Source organism: Sciurus vulgaris (genome assembly GCF_902686455.1).
Source record: "Sciurus vulgaris genome assembly, chromosome: 4".
In the NCBI taxonomy this organism is placed as follows: Eukaryota; Metazoa; Chordata; class Mammalia; order Rodentia; family Sciuridae; genus Sciurus; species Sciurus vulgaris.
The window spans coordinates 36433833-36450617 of NC_136464.1; the positions used below are offsets into that span (position 1 = coordinate 36433833).

General features: G+C 31.6%; 1 protein-coding gene across 1 annotated transcript in view; it reads left to right on the forward strand.

The window, feature by feature from the left end:
• LOC306659242 (protein FRA10AC1) overlaps window positions 1–16785 on the forward strand; it is a 28801-nt gene that overhangs the window by 7068 nt on the left and 4948 nt on the right. The window contains exons 7-13 of the mRNA XM_079136663.1: window positions 692–775; window positions 1451–1535; window positions 4804–4849; window positions 6960–7073; window positions 8261–8303; window positions 10552–10670; window positions 14933–14971. Of these exons, the coding sequence (XP_078992789.1) occupies window positions 692–775; window positions 1451–1535; window positions 4804–4849; window positions 6960–7073; window positions 8261–8303; window positions 10552–10670; window positions 14933–14971 (530 nt within the window). The remainder of the gene's footprint in view (window positions 1–691; window positions 776–1450; window positions 1536–4803; window positions 4850–6959; window positions 7074–8260; window positions 8304–10551; window positions 10671–14932; window positions 14972–16785) is intronic.

Here is a 16785-nt window from a genome sequence, read left to right on the forward strand (position 1 = left end):
CTTATTGGCAAGGATCTTTGAAACTACTAAATTTTAGACCTTAAGCTTTAGAATTGCTTTTAAAGGAAGGGAAGACAAGAAAGCTCACTCTAGAATTTCCCATATTTAATTAAGCTCTTCTGTTAGAGCCTCTTTGCCTTGCATGGGTTTTTTTTTTTTTTTTCCCCTCAATGACTTAATTTTTCTGAGTTGATTGGGCCCTAAAAAAAACCTTAGTACTATTTCATCTATTGCAAATTTGAAAGATTGTGTCCTTACTCATTCATCCTAGGTAACGGTAGTGAAATAAGGTAACTTCTCATATTTTTAAAAACTTTGCTCTAAGTAGAGTGGTATTATTGATTCGTTAGATTCCAAAACTTATTTTAATTCTCATTTCTTTATTTAGCACTTATTTGGGCTTCTCATCCTAACTTTGGTAACTTAGTACACTTTGTGTAATTGAAACATACCAGAAAGGTTGGATTCTTTTGTCTATTTATCTTATTCTATAGCAGACTCTTCATAAGTACCTTTTAAAAATACCGAAATAGTTTTTATAAATACATATATACATACATACATACATACAAAAAACTATATTTTTATATATATATTTTATTCAGGTTTTCAAAAATCTTGCAACCCTATTTAACTTCCTAAATTTGATGAATATTTTTTCATATTAAATTGAAGTTGTTTTATTTTGCAGGGAAAATGATAAGACAGACTTGGATGTTATACGAGAAAATCATAGATTCCTATGGAATGAGGAGGATGAAATGGAAATGACTTGGTAATTTTAGCCATCAGTCGTAATGCATCAAATGTTTTAGTCTTGTCTTTCTTCTTCTGTTGTTTTCTTAGCTGTCACTTATTCAAGGCATTCAGCCTCTTCATAGGACAGTTCTGAATCAAAGACTTAAAACCATGTTTAGGATTTTTTTTTTTTTTTTTTTTTTTCATGTTTAGGATTCTTAAATCTGGGTGGCTCTCTTGGTAGCTTTTGGCAGTTTTAACTGACTTCTTGTTGTTTGACGGAGTCTTTAAAAAGTAACTTTTTATGATATGTGTTGTCTTGTGATTTACTGTTTTGTGCTTCTTTTAAAATTTTTTAAATGGTTTGGGAAAAAGTAATCCCTGAAAATGGTTTTAAAAATCTAAACATTACACAGGGTAAAAGAAGTAATTCTCCTTATCATTTCCAACTATCAGTTTTTAAATTTCACCCTCTGAGAGAGCCACTGCTCATAATTAATATCCAGATAGTCTGTGCACATGAAAGTAATAGACTTCTTTTAAAACATTAGTATTTATATATGTGTTACTTGACATTGCTTCCAAGTAGCAAACTATGGTTAGATTTCTAAATGTATAATATATATATATATATATATATATATATATATATGTATATGTGTGTGTGTGTGTGTGTATGTACACACATACTTTTTTTTTTTAATGGATCTAGGGAGAAGAGACTTGCAAAGAAATATTATGATAAACTATTCAAGGAATACTGCATAGGAGATCTCAGTAGATACAAAGAAAATAAGGTATGCCCTCTAAATACTTGTGGAAGGAAGTTCTTACTCAAATATAGTCTTAATTTTTATTATACTATCATGACTCATATTATTCTTTTAAAGATGCTACTTCTAGTCTATTTTGTCTTGCACCTATGGAGTATCATTTGACCATGAGACTTTACAAAGGGCCTGTGGAATTTATAAAGAACAAGGGTCCTTTTTCTTTTTAGCTCAGGGATGAAAAGCCTAAAATTAAACACAAGTGGCTCTTGGATCCTGTTTCATCTTGCCTCTGGTCTAGAGCCCTTAGTGATTACGGTGAATGGTTTAATACTGCAGAATGATGTCTCATTTCAGAGATTATGTTTCAAATTGACAGATTTTTTTAAAATTGATTATCATTTATAGAGAGCCAGATGCATATCTTTTGTTATACAGATGTGTCTATTCTAGCAAAATTTTAACTTTTCCACCCATGCTAATTAGTAGTGGCAGTTTTCCATACCCACTTTACATCTTACTTTATTTAATACTAAAGTTATATTTATTCCTAACTCAAACTTCAAATTTGTAGCTAAGAAGGTAACCCAGTAACAGGTGATCTCAGTTGGAAATGCATAAATATGTATGTTATGGATAGTATATGTTTGTATTAAGAAAAACAACCTGTTTTAAAAGCTATATTAAATTTATGTATCATAAAGATTTCTTTTTCATTTAAATAGTTTGATCTCATTAGAATTAGGATAGGTTTAATGATGTTTTTAGTGTGCCTTTAATATGTGTTGCTTCCCAATTTCTTATAGACAATAGTAATATTCATTTTGTATAACCCTATTTACAAACCCATGTGCTTTGTGTATCCCAGAGTCTTCTCAGTTTCTCATGAATTAGTTGTGGTTCTCGTTCACAGCTCTCATCTCCATACCAGCCAATTTCCACAACTAGTTCAAAGAGCACAAAATTGGAGTTACCTGAGATTTATAAATCACAAATCAAGTATGAAATATGTCTTTCTGGGAACATGTAACAAAGCAGCTTTTTCAACCCTGGCTCATTTATGGATTTTTCTTCAGTATTTATTGAAACTGGACTGAAAAGCTGAAGTCTAGTTGAGGGAGAAAGTGTATATAAATAAAAATCAAATATTTGTATTCTCCATTAAAAAGCAAATTACTAGAAATCATAGTTGAAGGAGAGTAATCTTCAAACAAATTGTGTTTTCATATTACAATACAGTGAGTAATTGGATATGAGGTTAAGTGCTAGTAAGAAATCAGATATAATTCACAGACTTTGAGTGTGGATACTGAGAGAATAGGGAATTTGGATAGTAATGTTTTGGGGGAAGATAATGACTGTTTTGGCAGACTATGAAGTGTCGGAGGAAGTTGGAGTAAAACCTTGGATGATGTTTTTCCACTTTTAATTAACCAACTCCTAATTCTGTGTATAATATAAAAAATTTATATTTATATACACACTACACATATTATATTACTTAATGCATTTTTAGTGAATTTTCATCTTTGCCCCATATTTCCATTCCTTTTTTGAGAGAACCGTTGATCATTGAGTATGTATTTGGATCATTGTATCAGGATTAGATTTAGCTGCAAGGAATAGAAAACATTCTCAAAAAAACAAAAACAAAACCTGATGACTTAAATAAGCCAAACTTATTTTTCTTGTAGTTGAAGTCTAAGTAGATGTTTATGGAACTTGATGTTGTCAGGAAGTCAGAATCTTCTCAGAACTATTGCTTGCATGTGTGACCTCTTTGTGAGATTATGGAGAGGAGAAGGTTTGCCACCAAACCTTGAGTTACTCTAGCTTTAATCCAGCTTATCAACAAGAAATTTTTATATCAGGAAAGGATATAGGAAATATACATTTATTATCTAGTAGGATATAGTGTAGTTGTTTTATTACATTTCTTATCCCTCCCATAACTTTGTAACTTTCTTGGTAACAGACACTATTTTAATAATCACTTTTTATACTCAGTTGATCACAAAGCCCAATAAATAGTTATTTAGTTAGTGTTTGTTAAGTAGGTTAATTAATGAAAGAAAAAAAAATTGGAAACTATTGCTGTTACACATTTGTCAGTGCTTCAGTAGACATCCCGAAATATGTTGAATATGTTTATAGGCCCAAAGATAAAATAGACCCATTTGAATTTTTCTTTTTTTCCTAGACGTTAAGAATTTTATTTTTCACCGGATTTTAACCAGAATATTTTGAAATATGTTGAGGATTTATTTGCATTTAAGATAGAAAATTGCCAAATTCAAGTAAATAGATAACTTCTAAAAAATGTTTTAAACTGAAAGTCATCCAGGTATTGAACCCTTAATCTGGATTCTCTTTTAATAAACTAAAATTAAATTAAGATTATTACCATCCCATTTTTATAGAATAGTAATTTTTCCAGGGTTATAGATCTAGTTAATGAATGGTACCACTTCTTGAATTGGGTATAGGTCTGCATGATACCAAAGCTGAGTGGGCTTTTTTTGTTATATTTTCTTTAATAGACTTTTTTTAAAGATCATTTTTAGGGGGACAGCAAAATTGACTGTAAAGTTAATAAGTTCCATATTCCCCCACACTCCCCCACACATAGCTTCCCCTACTGTTAACATCCACCACCAGAATGGTCCATTGGTCTCTGTCACAACTACTAAATCCTACTGTGAAGGTAGAGATACATAAATGAAAGAATGTGGTTATGTTCACATTAAAATTGTATTTATAAAAATAGGAAACAAATCATTGTGCCGTAGTATTCTAACCTTCATCCACTATGTTTTACTATTCTAAGTGCTTCATATGTATAGTCTTATTTAAACTTACCCCAAAGAAGTACTTACTTATATGTCTACTTTACATATGCGGAAACTGAGGCAAAAAGAGATTAAATAATTTGCCCAATTCTTTATCTGACTCCTAAGGCTTTATTGTTTTGCACTATAATATACAGTGACAGCTTTTTTTGATTTTTTTTTTTCTTCTCAGTATCAGAAAACAGGATATATTATTTATTAGCCTAGATATCTTGGCCTAGCACCTATAATTGCAGGGTATTTTAAAAGTGAAGAAGGTTGCTCTTAACAGATGTTCAAATGTATTTTCAAGTATCTGTAGTCCTATGAGAAGAGAACATGCTCTCATGATGAAAATTAGGTATTTTTTTTTTAGGGTAAATGGTTGGCTCCATATTCACATTTATATAATATTTAAGTTTAATATTCAAATTTACTTTAGCATAAATGTAAATTTTTCTTAACAGTTTGGATTTAGGTGGCGAGTAGAAAAAGAAGTAATTTCAGGAAAAGGTAATTCTTTTTTTTAAATTTTACTTTATAATAGAATACAGCTTATTTTGTTGATATTGAATTGAGGTCATTGGGTAAGCATCTTCCTACCATATGCAATAAATTATTATCTACAAAAATAAAATTAAAGATGCATTTGTGAAATATTATTAATCAGCAAAGGCCAGAAAATATGCTTTTATGATTTTTGCCTTTAGAACATTCAGTGGAGGATATGTAGAAAATATTTAAAGAATTAAAGATTTAATACAAGGAACAAGTGAATTCTTTATTTCCTTTATCATCAATAATACATTGGTACTGTTGGATTCTAGCCAAATCCACATTTTGAAAATAATGCGGAATTTTTCTATAGGCTAGTTTTCATCTTGGGGAGTCTTTGAAATTGAGCCCAAATATTTAGTCTAAGAGCAAAAAGCCAAACATCTGGTTGGTAGTCAGTAAGTGCTTTTTCTGTGCACTCTAATCAATGAATTTTTTTTCCTGAAAATTGTGCATTTGTATACTGTTTCATGTCTCAGACATTGTCCAAAAAATCCTTCTGTTTATTTTATTGCATACCCAATTTCACACCTGACATAAAATATATCCAATTTATAAATGTCTGATTACATGTTTAATCACTTAAAAATGTAACCTTTATTCTTAGTTTAAAAGAGATTCTAAAGTAGGTTTAAAATTATTTCCTAAATGCTTCTATATAGTTTTCAGAAATATTATCACATAAAATGCAATTATTCTACAAAGAGCTAATTTTATAGCTTAAGACAGTACAAATAAAAATACATTTACTGATTGCCAACTAAATGTTTGGCCTTTTGCAGAGCGACTTAAGTATATGATTGCCACTTTAAAAAAGAGATGGAAAAGAATATATTTAAAGCCACTTTTAGCTTTTCTTAGGGTTTCATTTTAGTTTGTGTCTTTATCTAAAATAAAGAGTGATTCTGAAATGTCTATCACAATTTACACTTTTATTGAATGAGATTTTTAGGCAGATTTACAGTGCTACCTCTTAAAAAATTGATGGACATTTTCTAAATTCACATAACTGAGTAAGGGATTAGTTGAGAAGGGAGACCAAGCTGCTGCTATGATTTAAGTTATAATTTATGGTTGCTATTTTAGCAGCCAATATTAAATGTATAGATTTAATGAAAAATTTACTTAGAATGAGTTAAAAGACTGATTTAGAAATTGGCCGTTTGGATGCTAATCTAATTTATTTTGATAATTTCTTATATTTTTATAAAAATAATTTGCTTATTTCAGATTTGCTGCTGTTGGTGCAAATTATTATAGTTTTTTTGTTTGTACAAATTAAAGTTTGATTTTATCTTTTTCTGCCAAAGTAAATAATTGTTGCATAGTTTCTTTTTTTCTTTCTTTCTTTCTCTTGGATTGTTAGTCAGTCTTAGTCCTTTGTTTGGAAGTTTTAATATAGTGAGTATAATGATCTGTTAATATTGGCAATAGTTGATTTTAAAATTTAAAGTATCAGGTTTGTTTACTTAGGGTATTTCATCTCAAAGTGCAAGAGTTTTTAAGTGTATTTCTATGCCTATTGATGCTATAAATGCTATGCTAATTCTTAAAAATATTAATTTTAATATTATAATTAAATATTTAATTGCATCTAAGTGTAAGTGCATTTACTTTGGAAAATGTTTATTTTCTTTCAGGGTTTTAGTGAGTTCACTCAATGCTTTCAGTTTACAAAGTGTAATATTCCCTAATGGGGAGAGTCGATAAAACTGTATGTAAATATAAATAGTTTATCAAGTAATAATTCTGAGACTGAGTGATTTTTTTTTTTTTTTTGGTAACAGATCAGCTGTTTGATTTGATACTTGTATAAACATTTGTTGAACAAAATATAATTATTGTGGTTAAAGTTATTTTTTAATGTTGACTTTAGCTAAGATTTGAGATGCTTTTTGAGATAAATTTATTTTTAAAATTTCTGCTATTATTTGCACATTAATTATACAAATTAGTTTCACTGTGGTAATTTGATTTTACATATTTTAAAAGTAAATTTTAGATAGTAACAGGTTGTATAGATGAATACTGTCAACTATCATAACTAATATTTCTTTCCTTTCTGCAGGTCAGTTTTTTTGTGGAAATAAACATTGTGATGAAAAAGAAGGCTTAAAGAGTTGGGAAGTTAATTTTGGATATATTGAGCATGGTGAAAAGAGAAATGCACTTGTTAAATTAAGTAAGTTGACTTTAGGGGAGATAAGATTGATTTCTTCTAAGCTTATCCTTAATTTGGAATTTAAAATACACAGACTATTTCGAATTCAGCTTAAAATGTTGACATTTGATCCTGGAAGTGCTCCTTTTTCTTAGAGCTTCCCAAAGTTTCAAAAGACTTTTTGAGCTTACATGTTTTACATGCTTAGCTATATATAGGGGCATTTCAGTAAAACATTTTTTTCCATATTTTATTGGTACATTGTAATTATACATAATAATGGGATTCATTGTTATATATTTGTTCATGCACATTCAGCAAAACATTTCTGTTGTCAAATGTAAGCCGATAATTTGTAGAATGAAGATCTTCATTAGCTTGCAGATATCTGTTAAGTTACATGTCTAAGAGGCAGAGTATCAGAAAAAGTGTTAAATCTCACATTGACTGATTATGTAGCCATATTTTGATATAGATAATAAATCCACTGTCTATGACAGTAAATAAAGAAAAGAAGGCATGTTTTTAAAATCAGTCTTAAAAGCTTAGTAATATACTCTATAACAATTTCCCTTAATATGCACGACTTACAATCTGTTGTTTTATTATTATTTTTTTGTTAGTATTTGTGTATCAGCTGCTCCTCTTTTTAATCATGTTGATGGTCTTCAGCTTTCTCTGGGTCTTAAATTAATGTAGGACATGTGGTTATTTCTACTGTTAACTCAGGCTGTTTTCTGAGTTATGGAAGTGCTCATCAGGAAAAGCCAGTATGAACTGAGGTAAAGGCAAAAGAAGGGGTCACAATTATGGAACTATTTGAAAAACTTCTTTGCATTTGAAAATTTTTAGAGCACTTCAGAGAAATAGTATACCAAATTATTATTATTATCATCAGATATCTGATGTGAAACATGTTAATGCTGCCTCTGAAACACAGTTGATAAATTCACACTTTTTTAAACATTGAAATATTTTTGATTCCTGAAACATTCTAGTATAATTTTTATTATAAGTAAGTATATATCTATGTATATATATGCATTTTTTGAGGTGGTAAGGGTCAGATATTATTTCAAATTACTTGTTTTCCTCTTATAGTAGAGGAATACAAAGGAAATGAGAATTTATGGTATTAAAGTAGAGTAATAGTGTAGTTATTCAAGTTCAGCAGTTCATTGTTTTTGTTTTTGCGATTTTTTTTTTAGGGTTATGCCAAGAATGTTCCTTTAAATTAAATTTTCATCACAGGTAACATTGTTTTTTTAAATGTCATTTGTAGTATTTAGTTATCTCAGACATTGTCATTTACCTGCACTGAATGTCTAACTGTAGACTTGGGTAGTTGATGGCTGAATTGGTTGATTGTAGAAAGTCAGGAGTTCTTATATGACCACATAAAGCAGGGAATTGAAAGATCACCATCTCTATTCTAACCAAGCAGTTTTAAATGTGAAGGCTTATGTGGGATGCCATAATATTCTTAGAAACTATGTTGAAAAGCAGACCTCATGAAGTGGTTCTTGTGGTAGTGTTTTAACTGGAATTTGTCATTATTACAAAGAATTTGTACTCATTTCCAATGTTAAAATCAGGTTTGTATTGAATGTGCCTGCCATATTGAGTGGATGGGAGGGAGTACCTGTGGCCTATCCTGTACTATGCATGTGAAATCATGGACTTTGAAAACAATCCTGAGTATTTCTCTCAGCTGCTCCATTCAATAGTCTTCTTGGGCAAACTACTTACCCTCTGTAAGACACGATTTTTATCATCTGTAAAAGTAGGATGCTGAAAGAATAAATGAAAGTGCACATAGAGTACCTGACACAGCTCCTGGTATAAGGTAAATGAAGCATAGTCCCTGGCACTGAGATGTTCAGCCAAAATCTTTGTGACTTGCCATTACTGTAGTGGTCAGGTTTCAGCTCCTGAATAACAGTTGAAAGTCTAACAGTGCAATTCTTTGACTTGATAGAATGTGTTTAATATTAACTTTAAAATCAGCTTTATTATAAGTGTGCCTATCTAGTGTTTTAGCTGTTAAAAATGAATACTAAATGAATAAAAAATACTAAATCATAATTTTGTTCATTGATTTGATTTCTCAAGAAGTGGCCAGAGGGGACAGAGTGACTAGTTGCCTGACTATGCAGGCTAGAGGCAGGGTGTTTGTGCAGTAGAGTGTAAGCATTCCTGATCCAAACTCTCAACTAAGCCTCCTGTTTTAGCGACCCTGAAACACTGCACTCTCTTCAGAGGAACTGGTGCTCTATGTTCCTCAGCATGGGTATGCTTCAGAAATCCAAGTGTCTTAACTTACTTGCTTTAGAAGATGAATCCACTTGGCTTTTTAATCCTTACACCCTTCCTTGTTTGCATTGTCCATGAAAACTGGCACATGTTATCTTTATCTTTTCATGAGCATAGGGTATTGCCTACATCTTTATCCTCTTTGTCAAAGTGTCTTTTTTTTTTTTTTATTGGTGCATTGTAGTTGTGCATGATGGTGGAATTTGTTGTTGCATATTTGTGCATGCCCACATAATATAACAATTAATTTGGTCAATATAATTATAATATAATATCCAGTATTTACCCTTTTCCTTCCCTTAGGAAAAAATATTTTTCTGATTCTTAAAATTAGCAGAACTTTTTAAATTACTTGAATAACCTAACCCTTTGCTTTCTCTTTGTATCCATGAGACTGAAAACAAGTTTGGTGTCTTTTGACTTTGACTTTTGAGCTTCATTTCAAAATTGAAATGATTCTGCTGAAAGAGAGAAAAAATGGTTACTGTGAAGTTTATTACAGCATTTGGTGTGGTTATCTTAATTTGGATTTTTTTTTTTAAGTAGTTCTCTTCCTTACCAGTTACAGTTTCAGAATTGTTACTTTTTCCTATTCAGTATTTCTTTTCTGAACAAATTAAAATTGATTACTTGCCAGCTTTGTACTAACCAGCTTATAAACCTGACCTAGAAGAGATAACACTTGGATAAGAGGATAAATTATAAATGGCCTGAAGTTTACATCCAAGTTAATAAATCCCTTCCATCTATTCCATCTTAGTTTCATTGCATTCCTTCATTCTTAAGAGAAGAATTTTCTTCTGTTTACTGAAACCATTTACTAGTGGTTTAGAGATGTTGTGGTAGTTTATGTTTATTCATTGTGTATGCAGATATGAATTATGTGAAGGGAAATGAGATTTGTTTTTTGTAATTTTCTTTTAAATGACTGAATAAGAGAATATAGAAAGGAGGAATTGAGTAGAACTATGATTTATATTTATGAAGGTTTTGTGTAAAACTTATAAAAAGTAATTCTTCTCAGTGTGTTTAGGCTTCATTATCTTTTAAGTTGTCATAATATATTATAAATATTTACAGACTCATTTAAGATTACATTTTAAAATGAATACTTTAATTCATTGGTTATTTTTTGTAAGTTCAGTTGAAAAAAATTAACTTTAATTTTATGTTGTTTAACATAAAGGAGAAAAGAAATTAAGTCAAAAAAAAGAAAGGCCAAAACCAAAAAAGATTGTGACGAATCATCACATAAAAAATCCAAATTATCTTCTGTAAAAGAAGCCTCCAAGAAAAAGGATAAAGGTAAAAGAAAATTAAGTTATAGTATCTACTTATATTTCTGAACATGAAATATAATCTGCTATATCTCAAATGTAGATTTTAATTGGTGAATTTTGTCTTGTAGTTGTTGAAAGGAAACTAGTTAAGAATTTAGATATGAATTTATAGCAACTTAAAGGAGTTTTAAGAACAGTGTTGGTTTGATTCATTTTTGGCAGTTAGTATAGTATTGTAAATAATATTCTAATCCTGGCTTTATCTGGGACTTATTACCTGGGACAAAATACTGAATTTCTTGAGCTTACTTTTCTCATGTATGTTTGGGTATTTTGAATATGTGGCTTCCATATTAATCAGGCTTATTGTGGAGGATCAAAGAAGACTGTGAAAGACATTTTAAACACTGTAAAAATTTTATAGTTTGACAGCATAAAATTATAATGCAACGTTTCTTAATTTTTTTCACTAGCTTAGAGCTGTGTGTGTGTGTGTGAGACTGAAGATTGAATATAGGGGCACTTTACCACTGAACTACTTCCCCAGTGCTTTTTAAATTTTTTAAATTTTGAGATAGGGTCTTGCTCAGTTACCAAGTCTACCCTTGAACTTGTGATCCTCCTACCTCAGCCTCCCAGATACCTGGGATTATAGATGTGCACCACCATGCCTGGTTTATGAGCTTTTTGAAATGAGAGAGATTGGTATATATAAGTTTATAAATCAAGGGCTTACTTTTTCCTCAGCTCCTTAAACTATCTTCTTTGTTTTGTTTTTTTGCTGTGCTACGGATTGAACCCATGCTAATGCTAGGCAAGTGCTCTACCACTGAGCTATATCCCCAACCAGACTTTAAGTTCTCTAAGCCTCAGTTTTTTCATATGTAAAAATGACCATGATAACTTTACCTCTCTCATGGGATTATTCAGATGTTGAAGTGAGGTAATTCATTAGACATTTTGCCTAGTAACTGGCACATAAATAGCTGTTATGAAGGTTACTTCTAATTATCTTTTAAGCCTGTAATAAAGTAAGAGTCAAATTGGCTATAACTTACAGTGAATTAGACTTAAAACTAGGTAAGTAGTGTTAGATTGAATTAAGATTCAAGCCAGTGTTAATATAATATTTGGACAGGAGAGGGCTCCCTTGCTCCAGCTATGAAGATCATTAAATATTTTCGTTCTTACATGTATTTTTTTCTTCTTGCATATCATCATATATTCATTATGTAGATGGAGTTAAAATATCCATATATAATATTGCTAAGTTTTAGAATTGGTAAAATTGATAGATTAAAAAGAAATTATTGTTCTCTTGTTTATTGAGAATTGAAATTTGAAGCAGAATGCCTTTTTGTCCTATCTTAATCATTTCCCAACTCTAAAAATATTTTAACTGACAAGTGTAAATATCTCATTTGAACTTTTAAAATTTTATTTATTCTAATATGCTAATTAAGTATTTTATGTACCTTTTGAGAAATTTATTGCATTTATTATTGCATTTTATAGAATCATATTCCTGTCATAACTATGATACCATGTTAATCATTTCTTATTCCAAATTAATGAAGAATTAATCTCTATCTCATAGGAGGTTATTCAGAACAGGATTTGGTGACTGGGATGGGGGTGGACTCTTCAGATTGTACCTACATGTGCGTGATCTTACTTATACGTGTTTTTCCTTTAGTGTTCTGTATTCCAATAGTTGAACAGCTCTATCAGCCTAAAAACAAACATTAGAAATCTGAGAATTATCCTAATGCTTTCATTATTTATGTTTAATTTGTCACCACATCCAATTAGTTTTACCTCAAGTATAGATTCCTCAGTTCGTCTCTACCCTGTTACAAACCTGTTCTCTCCTAGTCTACTGCTCTGTTCTCCTTTACGGTTCCCCTCATTGACTTTCATCACTATTCTCTAGCTCACTTTCACACTCCACCCACATAGCCTTTCAGTTTCTAGAAAATGCCACGCTTCTTTCCATTTTAAGTGTTGCATGGATGCTGCTTCCTCTCCTCCTAAAACCCTTGTTTCCATCCAACTCATCCTTCAGGGATCCTTTCCTATTTTATCCTCCATCTTAAATGTAAATTAGGACCCTCATTTTGGGGGGTGGGGGTAACCAGGGATTTAACTTAGGGGCACTCAACCACTGAGCCACATCCCCAGCCCTATTTTGTATTTTATTTAGAGACAGGGTCTCACTGAATTGCTTAGCGCCTTGCTTTTGCTGAGGCTGGCTTGGCAGATCCTCATTTTTAATGAGGATAAATAAATAAAGCGCCTGGAACTTACTTTTATTATACATGACAATGACTTAAAAGTTCAAAGAGGGCAGGGATTCTGCCTACATTGTTTACTGCTGTATCCCCATCACCCCACTAACATGTTTGGCATAAACAATAGTAAGAGGACAAAGACATTGGAGATTGTTTCAGGGCAGCTTTAGGAATATAAAACCAAAATGCAGTGGAATCAAGACATTGGTTTCTTATTTGTTTTTCCATGAAGAGTGCCTTAGAGAACACAGTTTCCAGAATATAGCATAGGTATAAAACCAATTTAAATTTAGCACACTAAATTTAATTTTCAGTATTTTCTTACCTGGTGTCATCTGAAACTGACTTGATCTTGATGTAATTGCTTGCCAAATCATCTTAATTTAGCCCAAACTTGAATAAAAACTAATAAATATTTGACATCCCTGGTGCTCTTGCACTCTTGATGCTTCTCCTCAAAACAACTGAATATCTTGATTTTATTTCTTTCTTACCTCTCCTCTGCTTCTTTTGCTCAATTCCTCTTTAGGTGTTAGAGTTACTCTAGGTGTTAAAGAGTTCCTTAGGACTTTTACCTAGACATTTCTTTCTTCTCCCTTTATGATACTGTCTGCTCTCATAGCTTCAGGTTGCCATTTTAGGAAATGTTAAATAAGTAAATGGATGGATGGACAACTGGATGCTGGATTATTGAACACATGAATAGAAAAAAATAAGACAGATAGATTCAATAATGTGACTTTGAAGTCCAGTCTGATTTGGCAGATAAAGGTGGAAGATACTTAGGTCAACTGTCTTGGCAGAGAGTTCAAGATCTAATTCCTCTCATCATCACCCTTCTTCCAGAAGCCACCTCATCCTTCAGCTTAGACCATTCCTGATACCCTTCAACCCTCCTCTCCAAATAAGATTGGATCCCTATTACATTCCAGTAGCACCCTGCACTTCTACTGTAGAAATACATAGGACTTCTGGAGTAATTTATTTCCTGTGAGAGAAGGGACTGTGTGACTTGTTTAATTCCCTTTTTTTTTTTTTTTTTTTTTTTTCCTGAAAAATAGGAAATTTTATTTTGGGTTTAATTCTTTGTCTCCAATTTATGATACAGTGCTTTCTCCACACAGTAGGCATTTGGTAAATGTTAGGTGAGTGATTGAATCAGTGAATTCAACCAGTATCTCAGGGTTGAAAGAATCTCAAATCATGATTGAAAGGATATTCTGTAGTTTTGCTTTTCAAAGTGTAGTCCTCTGTCCAGCAGCATTATCACTTGTGAACTTGTTGGAAAACACACAGTCTCAGTTCCCTTCAGATCTTCTATACCAGGTCCCAGGGTGACTGTAGTACACAACAAAGTTGTGGCCTTCAAGGAGTCATAAGCTGTGGCTTATGAGACCTGCCCAGAGATGTTAGAGGAATCGCTACTCCTCATCTTTACTTTTTACTTTTTTCCTTGAGAAACATTTCTCCTGTGGTCTTATTGCATCAAGCTCTCTACAGTAGTGATTTGTAAAGAATTATACGAATAAATCTTTAGTGCTTTTCTCTGTTTCCCTCAATAACCATTTTAAAGTTGAAATTTTGTTTTATTACATAATTATGTGTTGTTATCTGCTGTATATGACTGTGGAGAAGGCCATAGTCTTACCTGTACATGACTGTGAAAAAATATTGTGGAAAATGAACATTGATTTGTAAACTACTTTCAGATGTTGAACATCTCCCCAACTGTGAGAAATTATTGCTTTTATTGCAATCCATGAAGTTTTTTTTTTTTTTTTTAAGTTTTATGCTAGCTATTCCAGGCTATATGAAAGATATGATCCCTCCCTAAAAGGACCTAAGATTTTAATTGGTGAGATAAGACCAAGGAGCTTGAAAGATTAGAAAAAGTAAAGTGCATCTACAAGAATATAAGACAGCTCGACTGTGGGGAATACAACTGTCACACCACCCTAAGATGATGCTTAATAAAGCAATGCTGTTTCCTTTTCAGGACAGTCAACTTCAAAGAAATCAGAAGATTCTGTAAAAGGTAAGTATCAGGTGTTTCTTTATTAAATAGAAATATATAAGTTCAAGGTATTTGCACTTTGGGTTCCTCTTGAATTATATCTTGCTCTAATGTGAATTCTTTTTTGTTTTTTTTTTTTACTACATGAGAAAAATCATAGAAGGACAAAAATGAATGTTTACTCCCCTTTTAAGAAAATTAAATGTTATTTTATCTTGTTTTAATTTTTTTTTTTTTCACATTTCAGTTTTATATTGTAAAATGTGAAGGAACAGAAAGAAAGGAACTAGTGAGGGTGGGATGGAAAAGAAATTTGAGGGGTGGGTTAATATGTAATCAGAGTTGCTTATATTACTTGAATCTGAGTGGTCATTTGGTGATTTTGATTGATTGAAGTGTATAGTTTGTGCATGGAAAGAAGAATGTTGGTAATTGCTTACTGCTGGTTAGCATTTTAATTAGTCCTATGGTGTTCACCAACTCGGATCAAAATAGATTGGTTCTTATAGAATATTTGCTACAACTTTCTTTTTCCTTGCTATATTTCAGACAGTATGCTCAATGACTTTAAAAAAATACGTTTTTTTTTTAAGGTAAAAAAAAATCAAAGTAAGGTAAAATAGCAATGGAAAGCTAGAGGTAAAATTGATATTATCACGTGAATACCAAAAAGTTTTGCATAATTGCAAAGGTAGATTACAAATTTGTCACTGTTCCAAAAGCCAAACCAAATAGTGATACCATCGATAATACCCATAAGATAATAAGGAGAAGTCACTATTCAGCTTTTTCATGGCAGTTTTGAGAGAAGAATCTGTTGTGGATTTATGAGAGAGGACATCAGTTTGTGATGACTGATAGTTACTGTGCTACATAGTAAATCTCTCAAGAACCAGAGAATTTAAGTAAATTGTCCAAGGTCAAATAATAGTAGAGCTAAGATTAAACTAGTTTATAACCCTAAAGTATGTGTCTTTTTACTTTACCACCAACAGCTGTGAATCAAATGTCCACTCTTTGTACCCTAATTTTGGCAGATACATCATACAGATCCGTGTCTCACTTATGTTGTAAAATGGATATAAAGAAACCTACTTTGTTAAATCAGAGAAAAGAAAAATAATAGACTTTTCGTAGAAACAGATTCTGTATTTTCTGGAATTGATCAGATCAAAAGTCAAGTCTGTAAAAGTTTGATCTGTTCATTTGTTATGATTATTGGAGACATTTGCCTGTTATTCAGTAGAGTGAGTTTTTACATATAATATCCTCAAAAACTAAAATGATAGACCTGTTTTCATTATTGAAAGCTTTTGGGAAAATTGACTGCAGTTTTAGATATCACACCCCAAAGGGAACATTGAAGACTTGAAGTTAGGAAGAGAACAAACAAGGTGTTAAGAGAACTTGAAATTTTGCCGTAAGAAGAACATTGGAGGAACTTCAGATATTTAGTTTGGAGAAAAGTAAATAAGAGGTGAGGTGAGGAGGTAGATATGGAAACTACAGATATTTTGAAGGCTTTTAATATGTTGAACACTTATTTTTGGTGGCTCTGATTGACACAGTGGGAGTCTATGGATAAAAATTGCCTGAAAACATTTTTGCCTCAGTTTATGGAAAAACTTGTCACTTAGAACTATCTGACAAAAGGAATGGAGAAATGGGCTGCCTTGGAAATTGCATGTTCAGGCATAGGTGGGATTGGTGCTTATTATTGGAGGTGTTGCAATGAGAGATTCATTCCTTGGATAAAGGTTGAATTAAAAGACCTCCAAGCTGTCCTTCCACCTCAGGGTCATTATCTTAGATTCTGATCCTCATTTGCTAGTAAT